General features: G+C 43.2%; 1 protein-coding gene across 1 annotated transcript; it reads right to left on the bottom strand.

Annotated features, from left to right (window-relative positions):
- Positions 1-1,830: 1,830 nt before the first annotated feature.
- Positions 1,831-22,027, bottom strand: DHFR (dihydrofolate reductase). Its single transcript, XM_056323952.1, has 6 exons — positions 21,859-22,027; positions 21,459-21,508; positions 18,667-18,772; positions 16,609-16,735; positions 3,668-3,783; positions 1,831-2,009 (listed from the first exon to the last, which is right to left on the bottom strand). The coding sequence occupies exons 1-6, from the start codon at positions 21,942-21,944 to the stop codon at positions 1,922-1,924; spliced, it is 573 nt and encodes a 190-aa protein (XP_056179927.1). The 5' UTR covers positions 21,945-22,027; the 3' UTR covers positions 1,831-1,921.
- Positions 22,028-22,042: the final 15 nt, after the last annotated feature.

The following is a 22,042-nucleotide window of genomic DNA, read 5'->3' on the forward strand; positions in this document are numbered from 1 at the left end:
GCTCACTACTTTTAGGGAACAGTAACAAAAAACATTATTATACTAGCTCTATTTACTGAAAGAGGAAACAGGACTTCACCATCTGCTTATAATCCATATTTTTAAGCCACACAAAATTACACTGACAAATTAACACTCTGCATCTGTACTGATAGCGTTTAGAACGGATGCTGGGACACAGATTCTGTTAAGAAAGCAATGTTTATGTTCTTACACTGCAAGTGGCCATGGTCAAACTGACATAGCAACTTCTTGCAAGAGCGACAGGTCTTTACAGTGGTGTAAAGTTAATGGCAATGTTAAAAATTCTTTATCAGATTGTACTGCGCGGCGAGGTGTGGGTGGCTGCCCGGCCCAGCAGCCCCGGCGGGAGCCCCTGGGGGGCAGCGCGGCTGAGGAGGGGGGGAAATGGCCCACGGAGCTGCGGGGGAGAGCAGAGAGCCTGCCTGAGAGCAGCGGCCCTGCAGCCCCCGGGCCGGGCAGGGGGAGGCCGGGGGGGACCGGCCCGGAGCAGAGCCCCCCCGGCAGGGCAGGGCCGGGCAGGGGGAGGCCGGGGGGGACCGGCCCGGAGCAGAGCCCCCCCGGCAGGGCCGGGCAGGGCCGGGCAGGGGGAGGCCGGGGGGGACCGGCCCGGAGCAGAGCCCCCCCGGCAGGGCAGGGCAGGGCCGGGCAGGGCCGGGCAGGGGGAGGCCGGGGGGGACCGGCCCGGAGCAGAGCCCCCCCGGCAGGGCAGGGCAGGGCCGGGCCGGGCAGGGGGAGGCCGGGGGGGACCGGCCCGGAGCAGAGCCCCCCCGGCAGGGCAGGGCAGGGCCGGGCAGGGGGAGGCCGGGGGGGACCGGCCCGGAGCAGAGCCCCCCCGGCAGGGCAGGGCAGGGCCGGGCAGGGGGAGGCCGGGGGGGACCGGCCCGGAGCAGAGCCCCCCCGGCAGGGCAGGGCAGGGCCGGGCAGGGCCGGGCAGGGGGAGGCCGGGGGGGACCGGCCCGGAGCAGAGCCCCCCCGGCAGGGCAGGGCAGGGCCGGGCAGGGCCGGGCAGGGCAGCCCGCGGGCAGCCCAGGGCCGGGCAGGCCGTGCCCCCCGCCCGGGGAGGGCCCCGCGGGGCAGGGCAGCACACGGTGTGTGTCAGGGCCGGGGGGATCTCTCCCCGCCCTGCCCTGCTGTGGCCGGCCCCAAAGGCCCCCGGCTTCCCCCGGCGGAGCCCGCTGTGCCGGGAGGGAACTGCCGAGCGCTCTCCCTGCCCGGGCCTCGCCCCACCAGCCGGGGGTTACAGGGGCTCTGCCCGGCACCGCGCGGGGGGCGCCGCCACACAGGTTAATTTTTAAGTTAAGTGTTTTCAGCGAAAAGGCTTGAAGTTGACTGTGTGCCCTGGTTGGTTAGGATGCCAAGAAGGCTTCCATAAGGGATCGATGGATCCCTCAGCTGCTGCCCGAGACTTCCAGACTATTTCTCTTGTTATGCTTGCTTACGTTTTCCTCTACACCATTACATTTTAAAGATTATTATAAATGTATATACCATTCCAGTCAAACTCAGGAGTTGTGATGCTTTCTCACTGTTGGATGTTTTGAATCAGGAGATACTCTAACTCTTTGTTTAGGGAGAAAAGTTCAGATGCAGTCTAATGAGTTTCATTACCTGTGGAATTGTTAGGGATGCCGCCACGGACTGTAATGATCAGTGCAAGGTCTCATGCCACCTTAGCCGTGGTGTTCCTTACTGCTATCTCTTTCATGCTGCTGACCACCCTCATGTTTCCACTGCAGCGTGTATACTCAAAGCACGGGTGTGTTTTTGGAAGCGTTCACTACTGAGATACTGTACCATCAGGCAGGATTTTCTCTCAATAATTTAGCATGTATTTGCACTCAATAAAGACTCATGATTTAAAATGCCTGCTCTCACATGAAAGTACAGAAAGCCTCATTTACTGTGCCAAGACAACTTTTTCATACACTTCAAATCTGTACTGGATGCCATTCTCTTCTTGGATATCAGCAGGAACACCTGGGTATCTGGAGAAAGAGGAGAAGAAAAAGTAAAAGCCAACAAGTAGATAAAAGTGTCATTATTACAAATGACCTGTAATTTATCCAATCAATTAGAAGAGTTGTTTGAGAAGGAGACAAAAATACCATCCTTACAACAGGTATACTAAGTACAAACTATTTTTAAAAATCATGTTAACTACTATCAGCAACTTGTATGCATATCTTTTTAAATCATTAAAGCACACTCTGATGCAAAAAAACCCCTCCTTTTTGGCTTAATCAAAAAACTCCACATTCTTGTTAAAGTCTCCAACATGTTACTTAAAATGTCTGCAAATATAGAAGAGATATATAACACTTTTGGATTTTTTTGCTTTGATTTTCATATGAGTAAAGCATTTCTTAGAACTCTATGACAGCTTTTTAAAGTAGCTGACTGCTACCATGCAAAGTGTTCCTCTACACTCCAGTTTTACTAAACCAGTTTTTATTAACAGACACTCTCAAAAATCTCTTCAGTTCCCTGTGACAGAATAAGGATTTTGTATGAGTAACACTGAAGGAGAAAGAAATTTGAAATTTTGTTTGCTATGTTTACTCTGTCAGGTTTCCGCTTTAGCGAGGCAACTACCTGCTATTTTATACATTCATGTTTCAAGGCCAAATTCTGATTTCAGTACGCTGGCCAAAACCAATACCTGAGAGACAGCCAAGAGGTAGGAAGGGGAGCTTTGTGTCTGACATCAGTATACTAAAGCAGGCTCATGATATGGCACAGTGCAATTCAGGATGTGTCAACAGTTGAACAAGGTGACTTACCCTCTCTACTCACCTTGTCTGTCTCTCCCACACCTTTCTTCCCTGACCCTACCTATTCTTCCCCACTTCAGTGCTAACCCATTCCTGTGCCCTGTGCAGACAGCTTGACTTGCTATTTCTTCCACTACTGTCTGTAACCAGCTGAGAACCAAGACGAGAGTAGCAAGAAGCAGAAGAAGAAGAAGCAGCAGAAGATGAAGACGACGATGAAGAAGAGGTCCTTTCCTTGCTGGTTCTTGAGGCAAACATCTGAATTTTTGCCACCTCCTTACTGCCTGTTGGATGTAAACTTGTTGGAGAGGACACAGAAGTATGACTGGAATATGACAAGGGTAACATGGAAGAAACCACAGTGAATGGCAGAAACTTGCAGTTCAATACTTGTTCCTACTAAGTTTGTTAGGAAGAAGTAATTTTCTCAAGAGAAAGGAATAACCTTAGAAATCTATAAAGGCTCAACCCTCCCTGCTCAAACCCATTTAATTTGGCAATTTATCAAAGACACTGAGAAACTAAATACCATTGACTAACAACGTACTGAGAGTTGCAAAGCTTAGTAAATATCTGAGTAGCTCTAAAATAAGAAACAGTAAGAAAGTTATTTTTCAAGCAAACCAACAGATACAATTCTTTACTGTAAAGATTATGGGGAGGTTGCAGAACACAACAAGTTCCAATAAACCCTCTGCGCTGATTGTGGTGCAATTCCAGGTTCTAAATAAAATATGACTCTGGGGAAAAAATACAGTGAAAAGCGCCTGTAACTCTGAACAAAACATGGCCTTAATAGGACTCTCACACATTCAAATTTGATTATTAAGTCTCCCATCTGAACACAAGCTAGAAGGCATCTTGATACTTACTCTTTGATAAGTTTGTAGTCTTTGTAGTCGATTTCTGGAAAAAATGTGTCACTTTCAAATTCCTGCAAAATTCTTGTCATGAACAGTCGATGATTAATTGGCTTTTCCATTGCTGCCTTTAGAAACAATAGAAACAATTAAAATTGAGCTGTTCCTCTGCAAAACAGCTCAACCTTGCATGAAATAGTGATGTTTATTAAAATTTTTATTATCCTTGTTTTATAACACTATTTGAAGTCCGTAAGACTGTAAATTCTTATTTGGAACACTAGCATTCTTTACGAACTCTCCAAATTCTTGTTCCGCCTGCACCAGCCATCACCATGGCAGCATTCAAAAAGAACCAAGGGGTAAGAGTCTTGGCACATTGATACTGAAAAAGTCAAGTAAAGAGTTAAGAGGGAAACAATAAGTCAGCAAAATATTAATGAAATTATGTGTCTTGATAAACTTGTCCTTGCCTGAACAGACATAGCCAATAGGAATTAGTGCTGCAGTTCAGGTAAGAAAGTGTACTGGTTAGAATGGCTTTTTGGTTTGAACGATGGCAAAGACACTGCACATGCTTTGAGGAACGAGGTAAAAAGTTCAACACAGAGGAAGACTTTAAGCCTTCATCTTTAAGACCCTCAGTGAAGACCACCAGGAGACAGTGCACAGGCCCAAGAAGGAATGGCTGTGTTCCGAGAAATATTCTACCCCTATAACTATGTCTGTCCTTCCCACGAATATGGATGTTTATGCTGTATAAATTCCTAGCAAAGTGTGCAGTGTGTGTGTGTGTTAGGAGGAGCGATCCCCCAAGCACCCAGTGCTGAATAAACAAATACCTGCTTAACAGTCACTCTGGCTATTGAGTCATTTATTCGGAACTTCCCTGGCATCAACATTTTCTACTTGTAGATTGCACACCAAATACGTTATCTAAAACTGAAACTCAGTTATTCTATTTTATGTATTATGGGATTTAAGCAAAGCAGTGAAAATTGAACTCTAAATCTCCTATTTTGGACTCTGCTCAAAAGTATTCTAAAAGGGTAATTTAATCTTGTGCAAGTTCTACCTGGTAAGTGGCAGCAATACCTATTCTCAGAGCTTGGGGCATCTCATAGAAATTAAGAAAAAATTTTGAGTAGTCCTGTGAGAAGAAGGAGCATTATGGGCTCATGTCAACATGCAGTTTCTGAATCACACCGCTTTGAGCAGTGGGAGAGGCCCATACCTCAAGGTAACTTGTTCCGATGTTTCATTAATAACACTGCTAAGGATTTATAATGTATTTTTAGTCTGCATTAGTTTGCAATTCCAGTGATCAAATTAACTTCAGAGTTTGATCTCTGGATTATGGCAAAGTGATAATATGTGTTGAAAGTAACATAACAACAACAACAAAGAAAATTTCCAAGCTCCTTGGATGAAAAAAGTTATGAAGGGAGACACCTGTTAAGTGAGCTCCTGACTTACAAATTCATACAAACTCAGGAGTTGAAAAAGTACATTTTGTCTCCAGATCAGACTGAAAAGTGACCGCTTCAAGACTTTCTGGCATTTAAAACATCCTATTAAAAGCTATACTGGTGCTTATTATAATGCATATTTGAAAAGCTTATAGCTGCTCCTCCCTTTCCCTTAAATTGGCAATGAGCAATGATCTTTGTTAAAGGTGATTCACCATGCAGCATGCTATTAGGTACTACTTCCACAAGTACAGGAACTAAGTAATAGCAAATATAATCCAATAAAACTAATTGGTATCACTGCTGAGAAGTTAGTTTCTAGAAAAGCTGCTCTATTACTACAGAATGGCTTAAAATGGAAGGTGAAGTCACAGCACAGCAGCATCCAACAACACTGCACTGGTGTTCATCCAGTTTGTATATAAATACCACATTTCTTCTTTCTTTAAATAAGGGTGGAAGGAGAAACACCTGGAGACTGACAGAAGAACAATAATCTGCTTCGCAAATAAAAACATACCGTGTTCTGTAAACAGAAATACTTTTGTAGTAGAAGAATAAATCAACTTCCTACACAGCTCTATGGGATTTCAGCTTCAGCAAGAACTCTGTACCACCAAGACAGGCCTAGGAGGAGCATACAGAGTGACTGACCGCAGATACTGCAAAGAAAGCTGAAGCATGACAGGGACTGGAGGGTGACCACTGTTCTAGATAAATGGTTGCATGAGTTGAGTGAACTGATCAGCTGTGTAACTGTTTTGTCCCCAAGTTATTAAAAAAAAAAAAAAAAAGTGCAGATACTTCCTGAGTTAGTCAGACCAGCTCTGGGGGTCTGCGTGTGCACACAGCCCATGAATACTACACAACACACAAAAGGAACTTGGGAGAAGAGCAACAGGCTCAAGCTGGCTTCAACCGACATACTCCTTCTCAGCAGCTGGGAATGCCCCATGCCATGACAGTGGAGTATACTACAGAGACGGGCAAGAAGAAACACATTTGTAAAGTGATTTGACTTTGTATTTCAGTTGCTCTGCTCTGCTAAGTCTAAGTTTCACTTATATTGGGATTTAAATACATAGCTGAATCATGTCGTGGGATGACACCCTGACACCTAGCCTTGGCTGTTCCAGGGCTATGTCTGACTCTGGTTACTTTCATGAGGCCTGATCCTGCCCTGTGGACCTACCTCACCACCACGAGCCCTGGCTGGTGACGTCCCTGTCATGCCAGTCAGGTTATTGCCCATGGGTTCCAGCTCCTGTTCCTTTGGGAGCACCTGGTCCTCCATGTTCCCTGACAGTAATTTCAAAAAACTTCACATAGGTAAATTTTGTGTCAAACATGAAACTTTCCATGTATGGAGTCTCTAAAAGAACCTATTCAGAGAGGACTGGACTCTGACACTGCCTCTGTAAACTACTGCTATGGACCTGGCAGGATGGGAAAGGAGCTTTATCACAACACTGGCATTTTCATGAGGATTAAATTAGTTCCTCACAGACATTCAGTTCACTCTTGCCCTGTCCAGGCCGCTCTTCCCAGTTTCACCACCTTTTTTGGTACAGAAGACAAGTTAGAGGATGTATAGTGCTGATTTGATAGAATGTTGATATACTTTGAATTTAATCAAGGAGATACCCATTATGCATATTTACTCTAATGAACAGAACAGGGTGAATATGACTTTGTTTTAATGTAACATACACAAAATACAAAGGTACAGATGTAAATAATCTTGAATATTTAAACAGAATGTGCAACAACTGAATATATGTCTAGTGATCAGGCGATACTGTGGGAAGTTAGCACAATATTCAATGGACAAAACATTTCCAATAATAGGAGATCAGTACTACCTTTTTTGGTTTTGTGTATATTGTAAATGTGAGGATAATGTACATGATGGAAAAGGCAGTAAGAGAGAACTTGTGAAAAATAATTGTACCAGGGCAAGAGGAGGGGATTTTTAAAACAAAATGATGATGTGTCTGAGCTCATGGTTCTGTAACTTTGAAAAATCTGCCTCCTCACTCCATGGTCATTATGTTACCCACACTCCATTGCCACACTGGGTCTCAAAGTCACTCTTGGTATGGTTTTCATTTACTGTGTTTTTCCCTCATAATCCATTCAGTTATCTTTGGCCTGTACTTGTACCTGGACTGGTTCTCCTTTTGTTGCATATGTATTTGCTCTCCACACAGGCTCACCAACTTGTGTAACAGCTACTGAACATTTTAAGATATCACCTCCTGACACAACAGGGAAAAGCAGTGCTGATTTCTGGTTCACGTTAAAGCACAGCCTATTAAAACCATGACTATTTATCTTTCAGAATCACCAAAACTACTCCTCAAGCAGAGATTACTCTTCAGAAGAGGGAGGACAAGAGAGCTGTCAGGATCCCTCATGTTGTCCCAGGTATGTCAACTCTATATGTGAACCAGTCTTGTATTACTCACACATTATCTTCATAACCCTGTGAAACATTTAGCGTACCCTCATCTTTTTGCTCACTTCCAGGAAATCCTCAGCCTGACTCTGAAGCACAAAGCAAAAAAGAGATGATGTAAAGACCACCTTCCCTGTAATTTCCAGCTGCATTGAACTGACCGCCATGTAAGATTAGATTATATCTGTATGTGTAGGACCATTGCCTTGAATTAGTTCCTCTTGGTAGAGCACACGTTAAAACAGCCCTGAAACTCTAGAACAAATAATAGCTGTGTATTACACGTAGTTTCAGAAGTATTATATGGAAAATTAATCTTCTTTAGACCTAATCACCAAACCACTGTACACTAGTGGACATAGCAACCAATTGCTGTAGAAGGGACCAATTATTCCTACTCATTTAAAGATTCACAGGTTTTAGGACACACACACACACTGCTTCTGCTTTTCCATCTTCTACTGATTACATAAAATAAGTAAATCAGCCAAAGTAACTACATGAGGCACTTATTTTTCAGGTGTCTTTCTGGACAACAACATTGTCAATCCAAACAAAGTATGAGAACTCTATAAAAGAGAAAATTTCAAATTAAACATTCTGTTTATTTACATTCTTTTTTTCAGCCCTTAAAATGTATTGGATTATTCTGAAGCCACAAGAGTATTAAAGAAATATACTTTACACACTAAAAAAAAACCCCTCACAGCTGAAAATGTCACAAAGTTTTAGACCTTACCTAGGTAAAAGGACTTGCTAAAGTCAAACTTTGGCTATTAGGAGAGTTGTGGTGATAACCAAGAGAATCAACACCTTCAAAAATCCTTTCTTCCCACCAACACTGCCTAGTGAGGCAGGAGACACTGCATGACCAGTTCTCTGCCAGGAACAAAGGCAAGTACAACAAAATTCTGCTATGACTGTTACCAAAATGCCTGACTGTTTTACCCTTGCATAAACAGATACACTTTAGTCACTAGACCTTTCCACGAGCTGGTCTCAAAAGAGGGTCTTTTAAATCTTTTCCTCTATGATCTCTGCAAGTATCTTTGAAAAAGAACTTGAAAAGCAACAACCTTTCATAGCTGCATGATTTGTGTCTGCAACTGACTCACATATTAACCTCTTTTAGTCATTATTTTTTCCCAGAAGAATGTCAAATCAATATGTTTGCTCACAAGAATGAGCACACAAAAAGCTTGTTAAGGAGTAAGAGCAGTAAGGAGTAATTACACCTTTGTTTCCACATTAAAAATCCTGAGAGTTTACTTTGAAGGTTCTACTGGAAAAGCTGGATATGTCCCTCTCAAGTCTGTGAAAGTATAAAGATGCTGAATTAAAGTTTTTTAAACTTTTAAAGGAAATTATTAGTTAATCCACTAGTCCATGGCTAATATTGGAGTTCTGTTTCCTCTAAGTTTATTTATAACTAGGTAAGAACAAGAAGTATTGGCCACCAGAAGCATGACTACAGTAGTCACAGACATACTTTTACAAAACATAAATCTCTATGGGAGGACAGTGCTGTCAGCTGTAATGCTGTGACCCTGCCACGTATATAAAACAGGCATTAGGGAACTGCACGCAGAGTGCTCAAACCCTTTCTAAAAAAACACCTAGAAGACCACAGTAACACAGGAAAACTGCCTTCTCATTCCTATCTTTTTGTTCAGACAACTACACATGGGGAAAATCTTCCATAAAGAATGGTGCTGTGACATTATAGTAATGAAATAAGAGAGTTAGTTTGCATATATGCCAAGAAGACAGTAACCTTCCTTGGAAACAACTGCTCAGGACCATAAACATGCACAAGCAAATAACATTATCATAAGCCTAGTGGTACAGATGCAACCAGACCTTCAGTCTTCACTTTACATAAGGTAAAGTTAGGATTAAGCCATACTAATTACTTCACTCTGAAACAGAACTAGTGGAGAAGCCAATGTAATGCTCAGCTTTTTGCACTAGTTGCCCCCAGAGTGGAATAATGCTTCAAGCCTGCAGCGTGATGCCCCACCATGTCAACAGCATCACGTAGCTCAGAGGAGCCTGCTCCTTGCAGCATGTTCTTTGAGAACAGTCTTTGAAAGGGTGCAACACCACTGCAACCTGCAAGAGTGGAGCATGTGAGCATGGAAAAATGAGCTGACTGCAGAGCTCCCTTGTAAGTGAATCTCAATCCTCAGTCACATCTTAGGCTGAATGCAACACTTCAAAAACATGGTAGCATACATGTTAGTGGAATGATATTAAGTTGTGTGACTGTTGGAATGGAGACTAGGTATGCAGCTCAAAATCATTTTGTCTTACATGCAGGCAAGGTAGAAAATTTACTATTAAATCTTTTATAGTCTACAAGAAATTCAGACATACTAAAATGTAATCTTTATAATGTATGTTCTAGTGTATCAGTATTAGCTAGTGAAGTTTCGGCAGGCTTAAAAAAAATCATGATAAAACTAGTGACTCAAATTGTTATTACTTCTCTCTTCTAAAGAAGTGATCCTTATGGTCCAGCAAAGATCTGAAGCTTAGCAAATGTGGCATTCACAACCCACTCAGGGCATTCAGAACCCAGTGAAGCTTATATGCTTAGTCAAGAAACTCTGTTTAAGAGGGTAATTAATCATCTGCAAGAGACTTGCCACACTAAATATGAACACCAACTTCATAATTCAGTAATTTTGAAGAATGAAAGAGGGTAGATTACCAAACAATATGTCAAATACTAATACACAGAAAGACACCTGAACATGAATATTAGATAAAACTTTCCCTTGGAGACCACTGGAAATTTAATTTTCCAGCTCAAGCCTCTTTGTTGAAGAAAATCCCCAAATGCTATTTATCACCAGCATCCATTTTCTGTTATGGCCAGCATAGATATTAACTAAACAGCAAAACAAACAAAACTTCTTATGAAAGAACTTTTTGTTCTGTTATGAAATTACAAGTTTCTTCTCCAAATTTAATACATGAATACAATTCTGTACTTCAGCAATGTGACCTTGAGTGTCATTGTTTACTTCTGTGGCATTGAGAAAGCAACAAGGTGAGCAGGAACATATAAATTAGAAGAGACAATTCTAAATGTTTGAGATGCTGTAGGAAAAACTGTTTTATCAAGGTGAAAACCCATTTGACATATAGCCTATTCTGGTGTTACTAAAGAGGCCTTGGTTATGAGGACCTGAGTCATAAATTTTTCTTTTTTTTTTAAGTTTTGTTGCTAATTTGGGTGTCGTGTCCGTCCATCCCCACACCTCCACACCCCCTCCCCCTTCCCCGGTAGGTTCACTGTTAGGCATTTGTGCTTGCTTATTTTTACAAAGACAGATTTATATCAAACACTTTACAAACAACATATCATAAGATCATACCATCCACATAAATAAATCTACATTTTTTTTTAAGTCGTTGTTTAATATTTGGGGATGTGCTGGACTTACAGTTCCTATTCCTAGTAAAATCTGAATGTTGTTTTAAATCAGTCTAAAAGACACAGTTTGAATCCAGTTAAAAGAGACTAACATAATTTATACTGAGCAGACCCCCTTAGGATGTCCAAGTAGTGCTATTTTTTAGAGTCAGAGCTAAGACGTGAACTCCTCAATTAAGAGACAATACCTCCACAAAGAGTGCATCTGTATTAGTGTCTTAACTCAGAACAGAAATGTGGTTTTGAAGTGAATCTTCCAAATGTCCCCATTCACCGTGCTTTAGTTGTACTGGGCAGCAATCTTGGCATGCACGTACTAAATTTCTTGGGGGTAAAACCAAGGCAGAAAACCTGCTGCAGGAACATGTCCAATAAGCTCTAATAGCTAATAGGGACTCAAGGGCCAGAATCAATGAGTGAGTCACCACCACAAGTTTTCCTGCACACAACAAACACTTATGAGACAGGAGACTCAAAACATCAAGTGCTCACACAAAATCATGGAGTGCCTCTCATGACACATAATGGCTTCATAAATGCTGTGACCTACTGGCCACTGCTGGGCTGTTATACTCCTTCCTCATCCATACCATTAACAGCAACACCAATTACTTCTGGAACTTAGGAGATCCAGAATAGTGCAGAAGATCCAGTACAGCATCACACTGAGATCCAAAGAAATGAAACTTGTACACCTGTGCTGTGAGAAGTCCAAAAGCTTCCCTGGAGGCAACAGTACTACCTTGTGGTTGTATCAGGAGATCATAAACATGATGAGGTGATCACTGTCAAGTCAAATTTAAGAAGATGAAGGCTGCACATGGCTTTGAACTCTCCGTGGACTGTGGGAGCTGTTTTAAACCTTGTCTGCTCTCACATCCAATTATCATACCAGTACACTACTCAGCTCTCCCCATCCCTGCCAAAACGCTTACTATGTCTAGCTGCTCTGCCTTTTCCTGTTGCAGAGGTCAAGGCTCAGAAGAGACAGTTTCCCAGAGTATGCTGTTGAACACAGCATGAATGTGTTCTACAGCATGAATTATGTCCTACATGAGGACTTGGATGGCCACCCTGTTCAGGACTCACCTTTCTCTGTTCTTCACAGGACTGGAGGCAGCTTATGCCAACACTCCTATGACCCTTGAGTGTACTGTGTCCTTGAGAGGCTAGGGGCAGTAGGCAAGATGGCCATAAGCAACAGACCCCTGCACTGTGTCCTTATACATGTTCAGAAGCTGTCAGTCTTGCTCCTCTCTCTTTTGCAGTCCTACAAAGAAGAGGTTGTAACAATAGCAGTCTCTTGCCTCCATCCCATTCCTCGCCCTGCTGTTGCTGAAGGCACCATCCTGTTCTGAAATACCATCCAGGAACACACACTCTAGCACCTTTGCTTGCCTCAGTTCTTAGGGGCTGGGCAGGGTATAGCAGCCATCTGTACATAAGACTGAGAGACAGGGTGGACACATGTCCCGAAGAATGCTCTTCTGCACTCAGGCAGCTGGGCAGATGTTCTATCTCAGCATAACTCTCTGGATGAGGATAAGCCAGGCTTGTGTTTCAGCATGGTATCTGGCAGGGCAGCATGAGGCACAGAGGTGATGCAGTATTTCAAATAAGGCAGGCATTCAAACGTCTTGAACTACCCTTTGCAGAAAACAGGTGCCAGCACCCATTTTTAGTCTGAGGTTCTTTGGAAACCTCTGAAAACATGTGTGAATCTGCCTCAATTCACAGGCCACCCTTGTTAAACTTTCTGGCTTGCTACCCTGTGTCTGGAATCTGGCTGGGACGTGGGTGTGGGAAACCAAAGAGAGCAAAGGCTTGGAAGATCACGCAAACACTGCCACACCATACCATCTACAGAAACACAGCTTGGAGGATTGCTTCAAGGAGCGCAGTGACAACAATCCTGATCATGGTGGACCCCCCCATCCCAAACTGATTAACTGATCAGAAGTTGCTACAGTTAGCAGCTATGTTAAAAGGCTCCACAGGACAATAAACCATGCTCTTTAATGATACAGACTCTGGAATTGTTATCTGGCAATGGCAAAGCTGTTGTAGTAGCTCTTGACAGATGGCCTCAGTTATGCGCCCTCACATTCAATACGTTCTGCCTCTATTCTGGGGAATCCCTATGCCTCCAGCCTAAGCTTGACCCCTGTGACAAGGGCTGAGGATCAACCAGGGCAGAGCAGATACAGTGAAGACTCCAAGAATGCTATTACACCCCAGTCTTCCTACTCATCCTCCAAGACATCCAAAACAGCCTATGACAGGCTGTCAAAGCAGCCTACCTGAAGTAAGTGCAATGGGTGCATGCATGAGTTTACCGTTCCCTTTTGTAGTGATCCTGATTGAAAGATCACTGTACACTAAGGATTCAGCGATCCACAAAACAATTAACCTGAACAGACCCAGGCCTGTACTGTGCTGTGCATATTCCTTGGCCACGGGATAAGCTCAGCCAGAAAATGGCAACAAAGGAGCCAGCAGGCTGCTCCTACTTCATACTGACAACTATGCTGCCTGCATGTCCTTGCCTTTATCTAAAAGAACGGCAAGAAGTTCTCATGTTAACATCCTTTTTTGACAGCCAAAATGACAAATAGACTTGTTTTCTTGTAAGAAAGCCCTGTAATAGTCTCAGTGACCAAAATGAGGCAGCCCTTTCTACAGACAGGGTCTGTGCAGCATGCTGCATGTGGCTTGGACGCTCATTCCATGCCACACAACCTGGAGTTGCAGGGATGTAAGATTACTTACACTATTTTGTCCTTTGTTAGCTCCAATAAGTTGCATTTTAAATGACACTTGACAGAGTCTGGGTGCTCTTCTTAACAGGATCATAATGGATTAGCTCTTCCTAGTGCAAAACAACTCTCTACTGCACTGTTGTTTGGCTATGCTGAGATGCAGAAGAGGAGTTACCCAGCAGACACAGTACTGTTAATTGTAAATGAGTAGGAGAAGCCAGGTGTAAGATAAGGAATAGAAAAGTGTTGATGGTGGATGGGACCATCATCTGCAGCAATCAGTATGGCACTTTCCAGAATGGCCTGCTGTCCTCATCAAGGTCTGTCTTCATAAAGGTCTACCCAGTCTGAAAGATCCAAAATTTGGGTTAAACTCCCCAAGGTGCTAAAAGTGGAAACGACGTGTCCTCAGTACTACCTGTTTCACACCACTCCTGTTGCGTTTAATTGCTGAAGTAGTTACAGGTAATTTCTCTATCACAGGCCTATACTAATAAGGACAATCAGTTCTAAACCTTTGAGCCATCCAAACAAAATAATGCTTTAAAAGCAAATACCTACAAGGACTGAACAAACATTATTTGCTTCAATTACCAACCGCTGTTTTACTTCCCACACATTTCTTCATGGTATAAGGGAAATAATCCTGTAATCCTCTGTGCATCTTTAATACAGGCACTAAAAATATTACCTGCAGTTTGATAGAGATGTATGGTTTCCATCAAACCCTTTTAATCAAGATCACAAACCTAGTTTGATTGCAGAAATCTGTATAAAACTGTCAGATTTCTTCCTAATGAATTAAAAATTCCTTTGAAATGGCCCAAGTAGATGAAAGGGGGAAAAAGTTGAAATTTCAAGTCATACTCCTATATGCTGATCAGCACAAGTAGTATGTTGCAAAAAAACCCATGATCAAAACTGCCTATTTATAATTATTGGTAATAGTTTACAAAATGGCATTGTTTTCTACTAAATACAGCCAGACACTGGAAAAATAGTTGAATTGGAAGTCTACAACACAGACACTTCTGGAAGAACAAGCAAAAATAATCAGTCTTTGCAGCACTAGATGAGAACAAGGCCATTATATGGAAGGAGTAAATGCTTTTGCATACACTATGAATCCTGCAGAATTACAAGCAGAAGCCAAACCCAGTCTCTTACTTATGTCAGGCAGATATGCCCAATCTGAAGAGAATGGCTCCAGAAATCTTACTGCCTGGAAGCAGGCATTTTAAAGGCCGAGAGTGAAGGACAGGTTATTTCTGTATGATAATACTTAATAGACTGAATGCATTGGGACATCAAATATAGTGGACTTCACCACATGCGATAATGATTATAAAACATAAATTAAAAAAAAAGAGGAACAAGAGTGTTTTACAGGCTATTTACATATGCATATTATTTTTTTTACAACCTTAAAAATATCTAACTACTTTATTTTTTTTACTGTAAAAGATGCATTCTCTAAGACACAGAGAAGAGGTTCATGAAAGGCACAAACTGCAAACAAAGGCAAGACATATCATAAAAAGTATTTTCCCACCTCATATACATATTATCAGCCCTAATTTGCTACCAGGAGCATGATGGCGTTTTCATCACACACCTGAAGTCCAAGTGCCAAACAAGAAGTGGAATATATTTTCCAGCATAGTCATGATGACTAAAGGACAGCAGAACTGCTTCCTTTATTGTAAATAAATAAATAAATAAATAATTAAAGAAATTGCTTTACAAGTCTTAAGTAAGATTTTTTTTTTTATTCAGAAGAAAGAATGCTTACTGCTGTCCTTATTCCATATTCTTCTGATTTATATGAAGGGAACTAGGGTTGACGGCCATAATCCCTTTTGTGGTACTGTTTGCTAATAAATACAAATTATATAAGAACCTAACAAAAGAAGACAAAATCAACTGAGAGTTAAAGGGCAGAACTTTGACTGTGTAGGGGCTGAAAGGACTACTCTAGTGATGTGGGTGGAGGCACAGAGTTGACTAATCTTTACATCCATATTAATGGAAAATGGGAAGGTTTGCGGAAAGGGAGAAAGATGGCTGAGCAAACATAGGGAAACACGAGACGCATTTTATGCCAGACTTCCCTGCTACAGAGCTAATTCTTAGTTCTAAGGACAGGAAGACTTACATTTGTGGGAAAACAGGAGAGTTTATACAGGGCTTTGTCAGTGCAGAGATGGTCCTGATTAGAAAGTGGCACATGCAGTCATCCTGGCACTTGAACAGACACCTGAATACCAAGACACCTTAGACACCAAGAGAAACCTGGGGAGCAGGAACGGTAGGGATGTCTGGTTGCTGGATGGCAAAACAGTGAGTGCTTCCTTTTCTTGTATGATTATCTCCTGTTATTGCTGATACCACCACCTGCCAGCTCTCTCTAAGTCCTCTTTTCTCACCTGTACACCTGTATAGTGTCATACTCTGGCTAAAAATGCCAGATCAATTTTCCTTTCTTTCCACATCCTCTGCAGAGCCAGTCTACTATCTCAGTAAAATAACTGTTACGGGATGGGTTTTGGTTGAAAAACTAGCAATTTAGATATTTAAGAAAAGCTCTCAAAAGCACAGTAACTGCATGACACTGGACCATTAGCAAGAGCACCACCTGGTTACTTGGACAGGCATTTTAAACTTATGACTTGAAATCTTACTCTCCAAGACTTGTTCTGCTGGAATCACTGGAGGGTGCTGGGTGACATGAAGGAAAAGCACTTCCTAAAGGGCAAGTAATAGGAACTTGAGCCATCCTCATCCCACTGCAGAAAATGAGTGATTTAGGAGTACTCTGAAGATACCTTGTAAACTGAAGTGCCTCCGATGATCCAAACCATGTCTACTTTACTTCTTAACTCTGGTGAATCCAAAAGAGTTAAAGCATCATCCAGACTTTTGGAAAGATAATGCGCTCCTTTTGGGGTTTCCCTAGAAAAAGCAAAGTTTTATTACTAAATAATTAAAGGACCATTCATCATGATAATCAATACAATCTAGACATACAGTATGTTTTGCTGAATTCACAAATAACTAAATGTTTCACATTAGTTAATTATTTTGAAATGCCTATTATTGCTAAACTATGTTAGAATTCTCATCTGACTGCAGGACTGTTTAATAAATCACAGTTTAATCACAACTGTGACTTAAAAGGCATAAATTACAGATCTGAAATTTTATATCATGTTTTTTAAAAAAGTGTAAATGAGAAATGTAGAGGTTTATAAAATTAAATATAGATTTCTACCTGAATTCCAGAACATTAATATTTCACTCAATCGAACTAGTCAAAAAAGTCCCTATCTCCCAAGCCCCCCATATTTAGCCCAGAACACAGCAACATCCTCCAAAACCATTTTAAGTGGACATTTTTGTTTAAGAATATTTGGATGACTGTGGGTGATGGATTCAAGAAGAGAGCTCTGAAAAAGGACAGCTCTTCCCTAAATGCTAATAAAAATAAACTTAAAAAAAGGGATTTAAGAGCCACCAGTCTAAGCAGGATCTAGAGAAATACAGTTAAATACACCTGTCAGAAAGACTGCTGACAATTGTCAGATTGTTTGGTGTAGAGCTAGGACTAGTATTCATTACACAAAGTAACAACCATTGTATCTTGTGAATTAATTACAAAATAAAAGAAATAAAAATAATAATTAAAAATTTACAGGTAGACGAGTGATATCCCTCGGAACCAACAGTAGAGATGCTTCCTAACTAGACATCGAAAAAATCACAGAATCACTGAATAGTCACGGTTAGAAGGGGCTTCTGCAGATCATCTGCTAAAGCAGGTCCACCTAAAGCAGGCTGCACAGAACCATGTCCAGTCTGGTTTTGAATATCTCCAGAGGAGACTCCACCAGCTCTCTGGGCAGCCTGTGCCAGTGCTCTGCCACCACCAAGGTAAAGAAGTTCTTCCTCATATTCAGAAGGAATTCTCCTGTGTTGTAGCTTGTGCCCATTGCCCCTTGTCCTGTCGCTGGGCACCACTGAAAAAGAGCCTGGCCCCATTCTCTTGAAGACATTCATAGACATTGATGAGATTCCCTCTCGGTCTCCTCCAGGCTACACAGGCCCAGCTCTCTCAGCCTGTCCTCGTAAGGGAGATGCTCTGGCCCCTCATCAGCTTCGTAGCTTCTGCTGGACCCTCTCCAGCAGTTCCATGTCTCTGGTGAACTGGGCAGCCCAGCACTGGGCACACGCTCCAGATGCGGCCTCACCAGGGCGGAGCAGAGGGGGAGGGTCACCTCCCTCCACCTGCTGGCCCCGCTCCTCCTCGTGCCCCCCAGGATCCCACTGGCCACCTTGGCCACACGGGCACACTGCTGGCTCATGGGCAACTTGCTGCCCACCAGCACTCCCGGGTCCTGCTCTGCAGAGCTGCCCCCCAGCAGGTCACCCCCAGCCGGTGCTGGTGCACGGGGCTGTCCCTCCCCAGGAGCAGGATCCCTCACTTGCCTTTGTTGAACATCATGAGCTCCTCTCTGCCCAACTTTCCAGCCCGCCCAGGTCTCGCTGAATGGCAGCGCAGGCTCCTGGAGTGTCAGCTGCTCCTCCAGTTCTGTATCATCAGGAACCTGCCGAGGGTGCCTCTGTCCCTTCACCCAGGTCACCGATGGGCAAGTTGAACAGGGCTGGACCCAGCACTGACCCCTCCAGCCAGGCTCTGTGCTGCTGGTCACAGCCCTCGGAGCTCTGCCATTCAGCCAGCTCAACCCACCCTGCTGTCCACTCATGTAACCCACAATGCCCGAGTATGTTACATTTAGCATTACTTGTGTTACATCTATTGCTACACATATTTTTAGGTGCAGACTTCTCATTTGTTTTAAAGGCCTATTAGTCATCATACATACTTGAGCTCCCTGCTGAGCACGATATTAATTCTGTCTTTTAAAGGACGATTCTTCTCAGGAATGGAGAACCAGGTTTTTCTACCCATGATCACTGCATTCTGTTTACCTGAGTAAGAGAGAAAACACTTATTAAAGGGTGGTTTTGCTCCGTCCTAAATTTGGTTTGGTTGTTTAGTGATATGGCTGGACTTGCCCTCCCTGTTCCGAACTTCATTTCAGCAGTTAAAAAAGGTACAAGCTTAGGCCCCGATTCTCAAATTAGTCACATCCGTAGAAGAACTTGTTTGTGGCCTCAAAGTCTTGTCAGTCAGTTGACACGAATGTAGCCTCATGCACACAGATAAAAGAAAATAAAAAAAGGCATGTCACTGCCCATGACATGCATTACACGGACACTAGCTCTGCTATAGCTACAGGACCAAATTAATCTCTGTGTGTCAGAGCAACTCATACCCTCAAAAGAGTTCTTTTAGTGTTTTTTCCCACTAACAATGTCATTGTTCTCTTTATAAATCTGAGCAGTGTACAGTAATCGACTTTGTCTTTTCATGTTCCATCGTTCCAGTTATACAATCAGGAATAATTGCCAACTTCGAGCATTATCTAATTAAAAAAAAAAAAAAAAAGGCCAGGTGAAAGGGTAACTTTTAGGAGATGAACCAGCCTAATTAAATCCAAAGCAGAAGTGCGATAGGTGTTCAATCATATTCTAGATTTCACTCTAAGTATCATTTCTGACCAAACATTCATAACCTGATCATCTCTTACAAATACCCTAAGAAGAGGGTTTCTCTTTATGAGGAAATTGAGTTATCAAAGAAATAAACAGATGTTGAGACGCACAAAATGTCTCATCAGCAGGAGAGATTTTAGAAAAAATAAAATAGTGTATGTTCACAGCTTTCCTCCCTGCTTCTTGATCTGAGAGACCACACCAGAGAATGGATGCTCCAGTTGTTTATTAGCGATATCTAAAGACCCTTCTCTGGCAGATAAGCTTCATAAGCAAGTTTCCAAGAGACATAGTGCAGTGTCAATTTAGGTATGTTAGCACAGACCACTGGCACCACTGCTGAAGGAAATGTAAAAGTTCTGAAAAACATGCATATTTTCTGACTAAAGGATCACAAAGGGATGCCTGTGGCGTCAGAACAAAGAATTGTCTAGACAATAGCTAATTTAAAGCCATGGACAGTGCAGGTAAGCATGCAGACTAAATGCAAGTTTAGGTGGTGCTTCTCACTTTCAAAAATCAGTGACTCTCTGACTTTCTTAAGTCAATGGTGTGAAGATTTATGGCAGCATAACCCATTAAGAGGTCTGGTTATGACACAACTGAACTGCCTAGCATCCAGCATCACAGTTTATCAGAAGATCTGCAGGCAGGATTTAACTAGATGTTTCTTTTTAGTTATATTTGAAACACTGTTTTTTGATTATGGGTTATCTGTGCCAGGTAAGATGCAACTTGCAGACATATAAAAAGACTTGTGTTCTGTCTTTTTTGTATGTGAGGTTGCAAGAGGCTGAATCACGTCTCCAAAACATAAGTAAAATCACTTAAGACTGCTGCAGAATGAGACTAGACATTCCTTGTAAAACATGGATAGGTAGACCTTCAATCAGAATATGGAACAGGTCACTTAATCAAAAAAAGGGCAAGTTAGGCTGCCAAGAAGTTTTAGCAAGTAAGTGAGTTTTGCTAGTCAGCAGTTTTAACAGGAGCATGAAAAAAGAAACACAGAAAAGAGAGTGATGATGCTGGCAAAGAGAGAAGCAGCAGAAATGGGAGGATAAACCTGTTGTCTCTCATGGCTCTGATTCCATCAAACACAGTGAGCCAGTTGCATGGCTCAGGGAGGTCCTATTCCTCCTCTCCCGATGCCTCTTTCCTGATTCTACCATGCACCTTGTACTCCCAGGCCCTGCAGACACCCAGCGGCCTAGCCTACTGGGTTAGAGAAGTAGAACAGCTTAAGGAAATGTCAATCCAGCACCAGAGTCGGTAAGAAAGAGGAATGGGAGCCATGTGGCAAGGCTTGTCTCTTCTGGCAAAGACAAGTATGCGAAGTACCTGATGAGAACAAATTAGCTGTTTTCACCTTCTTGTGTGTTTGTGCCGATTTTCACATTTTTTTTCCACCCCACAGTAACTTGTTTTATCTCACCAAATCTATAGTCTATAATATTACTTTGCTGCTGGCCCTGAACGTTAGTGCTGCACACTATCAGTACAGTTGGGTATTGCTGTGTACAGATATACTGCATACGTTTTCACTTTTCTTGCTGTATATTATCAGTACAGTTTGGGTTTTCTGGTGTACTGCGATGGCTCAGCAATCAGAAAAGCAAAATTACTGTCAGAAAGGTCAGAGGGGTGGAACAAATGGCCAAGGCTGAGCGACAGCAAACAAGTTAGATAAGCTAATACAGCCTGAAAAAAACTCTGGTTAGCATATAAACTGATTTCCATTTTTAACTTATTCAGTGTTGGAGTTGTGGGTTAGGACAGGTACATGAAGTTTTCTGCCCTGTTGGGGAAACAGGACTTTGGCATTCTTTTTTTTTACACATCACCTGCAGCCCTAAAATATCTGCCTCATGTCCTGTTTCTTTATCTAATCAAAACAACCTGCAGACTTGTGAGGCTTGGGAGTGTGGGGAAGGGCAGGCTGTTGGCAGAAGCAGGGCTTTTAAGTCAGGGAAAGGTAAAATTACCAGACTTTTCCGTGACTGATGCCACACGAAGTAACATAATATGTAGAGGCACACCTGGGCAACAAGTACATTACCTTCCACGTGGGATGTGCTAGTCATTCTTTGGAAGTACCTGTACTCATTCCTGGCAAGAAAACATGGAGCGCATTACAACGTGGTTTAGGGATAAGGTGCATTTTTCTAGATGTGAAAAGAAAATCCTAACCCGAGTAGGGGGAGAGGCCGGACCGGTACCACGCCTGAGGCCAGCCCTTCGGTTCCGGCCCTGCTTACATGAGGGCCACCCTGCAGCCAGGAGCCTGCCGGCCCGACCCCCGGGGGAGCTCCGCGGCCCGGTCGCCGCCGCCGCCCCACCCCCCCGCCACCGCGGGCACTTTCCCGCCCTGTCGAGCGCCGCGCGTTGCGCGCTGGGAGCTGTGGTCCACCCGCGCCCCCGCCGCCCCGGCGGGGAGAACGCCGCCAGACCCGCGGTACCTCAGCGACGGCCAGGGCAGGCGGCCGTCCTTCCCGATGCCCATGTTCTGGCACACGGCCACGATGGAGTTCAGCGAGCGCACCATGCCGCCCCGCCGCCGCTTCCCGCCGCGGCAGCCTGGGGAGCGAGCGAGCAGCGAGCGAGCAAGCAGCGCGCAGCAGCGGCGGGGCGGGGCGGGGCGGT

This window comes from Falco biarmicus, chromosome Z (assembly GCF_023638135.1).
Source record: "Falco biarmicus isolate bFalBia1 chromosome Z, bFalBia1.pri, whole genome shotgun sequence".
In the NCBI taxonomy this organism is placed as follows: domain Eukaryota; kingdom Metazoa; phylum Chordata; class Aves; order Falconiformes; family Falconidae; genus Falco; species Falco biarmicus.